This window comes from Alligator sinensis, unplaced genomic scaffold (genome assembly GCF_000455745.1).
Source record: "Alligator sinensis unplaced genomic scaffold, ASM45574v1 scaffold287_1, whole genome shotgun sequence".
Classification (NCBI taxonomy): domain Eukaryota; kingdom Metazoa; phylum Chordata; order Crocodylia; family Alligatoridae; genus Alligator; species Alligator sinensis.
Genome location: NW_005842910.1, coordinates 221,367 through 226,025, shown reverse-complemented (window position 1 = coordinate 226,025; position 4,659 = coordinate 221,367). Strand labels below are relative to the sequence as shown.

Genomic DNA, 4,659 nt, shown 5'->3' with positions numbered 1-4,659 from the left:
TGGTTGGGGTCCTGCAAAGGCACCAGCTCCACCAGAGGAAGACCCAGAACTGGACCCTCCTTCTGGGCTGGCTGGTGACAGCATCCAAGGAGTGAATGGCAGACTTACGTGCATAACAAGTAGACAATGCTGCCTGGCAGGAGGCTTGGCAGGCAGAGGATGTGGCTCATGAGGAAGCATGGGACCAAGCAGACCAGCAGTTCAGTGTGAGGATCCTCACTCTGGAGGAGCATCATAACTGAGGTCCTGGAGTGCCAAGCTGTGCTGGAGGCCAAGGCAGTGGAGGCAACAAAGGAGCACTGCAGGGTGCTGGACACTTTTCTGGCTTTGGCATTCACCTTCATGCTGCCTGCTGCCCTGAACCCAGCTATAGTCCTGCCTGCCCCCTGGCAGCCACCTGCTGCACAGCAGCAACCTCCCCCACCCCCGCTGTGGGCCTGGGTGGAGGTTCAGGGCAGCCTTCACCAGCTAGGAATTCCATCACCTGCCCTGGGTCCCCTGCCACCCAGCCCCCCCCCCCGCCCCACACACACACCTGGGACCAGCTACACTGCTCACCCCGGCTTCACATGGCCACAGAACAGGAGCTTCCTACAGTGGGGCCAGCACCATGTGCAGCCTGTGCTGGCCCTGGTCACTGGCTGAAGGAGAGGAGACAGGCTCACTGGGAGAACAATGGCTGCCATCACCCCTGGGCGAGTGCCCTGCCTGCTGGCCTCACCACAGCATATCACCCATGGGGGCATAGCCAGAAGCCAGGGTGCTGGTAGGCTGCCCATGACTTCTGGCCCTAGCAGCCTACACCCCATGGACCCGCAGCCCAGCAGGGCACACACAAACACAGCCATGTACATAGGTCACATGGAGAAGAGGGTGTTTTATTGGTGGTGGGTTAGGGAGGGGCTCTTTGGGAAGGGAGGGAGGAGGGAATGGGCTCTGTTGTTGGGGAGGGAGGTGGAAGGAGAGTCTGTTTCTGTGAGGGAAATCAACTTCTTGTCAGAGAACTGTTTTCAATGAGTGTGGTACTGGGGGTAGGTGGTGGGCCTACTGGGGGTAGGTGGTGGAGCAGGGTGGATGTTCAGGTGGCTTAAAGAGGAGAGTTCAGGAGGAGGTAGTCTACCAGTGCCTCTCACACCCTGTGCCCTGGCCCCCACTGGTGGGTGTTCATCTTGCCCAGGGCCTCGGAGGGGTGGTCTACCACTGTCACTGACACTACAGCTGGTGTTCTGACTGCCAGGTATCCTCCGTACCATGTGCTTCCTCCACCCAGACACTTGCAGAAACAGCTCCCCCCAGGCCTTGCAGATGTTATGCAGCATGCAGGCTATGATGATGACCTGGGGGATGCTGGCCTCAGCAGACTTGAGGCAGGCAGTGAGCGTGTGCCAGAATCCCTTCAGCTGGCTGAATGTGCGCATAACAAGGATGTGGGTTTGGCCAGGCACCAGTTGATGTTTGCCTGTCAGGGATCCAGCTGACTGGTGTAGGGCTACATCAGCCAGGGGAAGAGTGGGTAGGCAGGGTCCGTGATGAGGAGGGCTGTGCACACAGAGCATGGTGTGCCAAAGCATGTCCTGGAGAACACAGCAGACTTCCAGGATGGCATACCTGGTGGTGGCCTTGCATTTGCCAAAGAGGTGGCTGGTCGGTATGGCCAGCTTGAGCAGGGGGATGGCCTGTTGGGTGTCTGTGAGGATAGGCTGCTGCATGGTGGTGTTCTGTTGCTCCAGGTGTCAGCAGAGCTGCTCCAGGAGTTTCAAGAATCATCTGGGTCATCTGGAATGCTTCTGGGCACTGATTGATGTCCCAGGTGGCCTGGATGATGTGCAGTCACAAGTCCTGGCTGGCCAGGTGGGCCCAGAGGTGGCAGGACTGGAGGCCCAGGTGGGCTTGGACAGTCCCAGTTATGGTGTCCGGGAGCATGTCATTGTCATTCATGCCTGGGTCGAGGCAGAAGGACGGGATCTGGGTGGCAGCTGCACAGCAGTGGGGGCACCTTGGATGTCATGGTGAAGTCAGCCAGGTGGTTACTGTGTGTGGGGGAGGTAGCAGGGCCCAGACTGCCCTGAGCCAAATAGCAGTCACTGTGGTGGGCCAGCAGGGCCAGCATGGTGGCCAGCAGGAACCTGGGGCACTGGCCATCACTGCTAGGGGCAGGGGCTGGATTAGCTATGTTGTGGGAGTGGAGAGGCTGCAGTAAGCGAGCCATTGCATGCTGCCCCTGTACTGTGCATGCTGCTCCCAGCCAAAAAAGGAGCTGACTAGGAAGCAGCTCACAGGGCTGCCTTTTAAAAATGGCTGCTGGTTGCAGGCTGCTGTGGCCTCCAGCTCCCCCTGGTGGTGGCAGGGACCTATTGCAGGGCTGCAGGAAGCAGGAGCAGGTTGCTGCTAGGAGCAGCAAGTCTGCTTCTGCTTCCCTCATGTGTAGATGCATGACTGGGAGTGTTCACTCTGAAATATTTTACTCAAGAGTAAACTGCTCCCAGATCTTTTACATGTATAGACACAACTCCAGAGAGCTGACAGAAGCCAGATGGTACAGATGGGGGAGGATCTTCTGTGTCATGAGTTTACCCAGATGGGTCACCTGTTTAGTTAAGTGGTTAAATTCACTGCTTTACATCTGTGAAGCCTTGGAGTGGTAAAAGGGAGAAAGGAGGCCACAAAGGGGTTCTCTAGGGGTCCTGTGGGCAGATATGGTTTGCAGAAGTTGGTAGCCCTGAGAAGCCTTGAATGGTTTAGGTGAGGCACTGAATGTTTTAGTTAGTGGGTTTAGTTCCTGGGGCCAGACCATGGAATAGCAGTATGAGAGAAAGAGCCTCAAAAGTGTAAGTGGTGACTGGCCATGGTGGGTACCAGCGAAAGCACCCCAAGTTTCAGAGCTGCAGACCACAGAGTCCAGTGGCAATGTAGGACTGGGTGTTGGATAGCTCAAGTCAGGGTCTTGGTCCTGGATCACTGAGGCAGGGCCTAGATCTTGGAGCACTGAGGCAGGGTCTGGAGCCCAGAACTGCCAGGGAGAAAGAGATAGAAAAACAGGGATTTGGCTGAATCCAAGCAGAGGAAAATACACCCTGATCAGGAGACAGAGTCTAGAGTCAGTAGATCAGGTTAGATAGATGTCACCATAGGATGGGCAGGGTGGAGAGGAGCACTGAAGGCTTCATCCTCATCTGTGAGGGCAGCAAAATGTCATAAAAGAAACCCATAAAATAAGTTTTTTTAGCACACATTCAACCCACCCTGGCATACAAGCAACATATGGAAGTGTACGATACAGAAATTCCAGTTTGTAAGCAGGTAGAAAATGGCATGGAATGAGTAGCCTGTGGTTCAAAACCATCCAGAATTTAAAGAACTAGAAGGCAGACATCAACATCTTTATTATTTTATTAATAAAATGTCATGATTTTTCATCCCTTCTCTTGATTTTGTAGAACCTGACTTTTAATCCTTGAACATTTGTGGGTGCAATGGTGACTGAGTATAGGACAGTCCCGAAACCAGGGCTGAGCAGCTATAACTTTGGCCATATGCCACATGCAGAAGTAGTGAAATAATCACTGTTCAGTGCACAGCTCTCTGTGGAAATTGTGGCTATGCATTCCTTTTGGCACAAGATATATACATTTAAAAGTAGGATAATGACACAGAGAAATCACTCCAGCTTTTCACTCCATTTTATTCATAATAAATCATTCTCAGAATTTGGATTCATCGAGAAGAAAATTTCCTTTTTATGGTCCTTCTGAAGGCCTCTTTCACCTCCTTGTTCCTCAGGCTATAGATCAGGGGGTTCACCATAGGGATCGCAAGGGTATAAAACACAGAGATAATTTTGTCCTCATCTAAGGCATATTTTGAGCTAGGCCGTAAGTACATGAATGAACCTGTCCCATAGAAGATGGTGACAGCTGTTAGGTGGGAGGCACAAGTGGAAAAGGCTTTGTGTCTGCCCTGAGCAGATTTGATTTTTAGAATAGCAATTGCAATATAGATGTAGGAGATGAGGATGACCAGACTTGTTGATGTTACAAGCACTGTAGCACAGCTGAAATGAACAATGTCAGTGAGGTGTGTGTCAGAGCAGGACAGCTTCAGGATGGGGGGTACATCGCAGAAGATATGATCAATGACAGTGTCACAGAAGGGCAAACGGAATATGAATGTAGTCTGAATTGCTGAATTTAAGAAGCTCATGAAGTATGCACCAAGCACCAGCAGCATGCAGAACCGCTTAGACATGATGACTGTGTACAGCAAAGGGTTGCAAATGGCTGTGAATCGATCATATGCCATTATTGCCAACAGGTAGCATTCCAATGTCACGGCAATGCAGAACAAGAAGAACTGCAAAGTACACCCTGTGAATGATATGACTTTGTTCTCTGTGACTAAAGTCATGAGTGTGCTTGGAGTTATGATGGTGGAGTATCCAAAATCCAAGAGGGACAGGTTGCTGATGAAAAAGTACATAGGGGTGTGAAGCTGGGAGTTGATTTTGATTAAAACAAACATCCCAAGATTTCCCACCAAGGTCAGCAGGTAGATCAATACAAAAATCAAAAAGAGAACTATCCGCAGTTTTGGGTCATCCGTGAATCCCACTAAAATGAATTCAGTCACCACAGTGTGATTCCCCTTCTCCATTTTCACCAG

The 4,659-nt window shown here is 51.7% G+C and overlaps 1 protein-coding gene across 1 annotated transcript; it reads right to left on the bottom strand.

Moving 5' to 3' along the window:
- Positions 1-3,714: 3,714 nt before the first annotated feature.
- LOC102378653 (olfactory receptor 1019-like) lies at positions 3,715-4,659 on the bottom strand. The gene has a single exon (XM_014525901.2). It carries the CDS (start codon positions 4,648-4,650, stop codon positions 3,715-3,717), a length of 936 nt encoding a protein of 311 aa, XP_014381387.1. The 5' UTR covers positions 4,651-4,659.

Bases quoted from the DNA above. Each gene is read 5' to 3' on its own strand.
- LOC102378653 (XM_014525901.2), bottom strand. From the start codon at position 4,650: ATGGAGAAGGGGAATCACACTGTGGTGACTGAATTCATTTTAGTGGGA.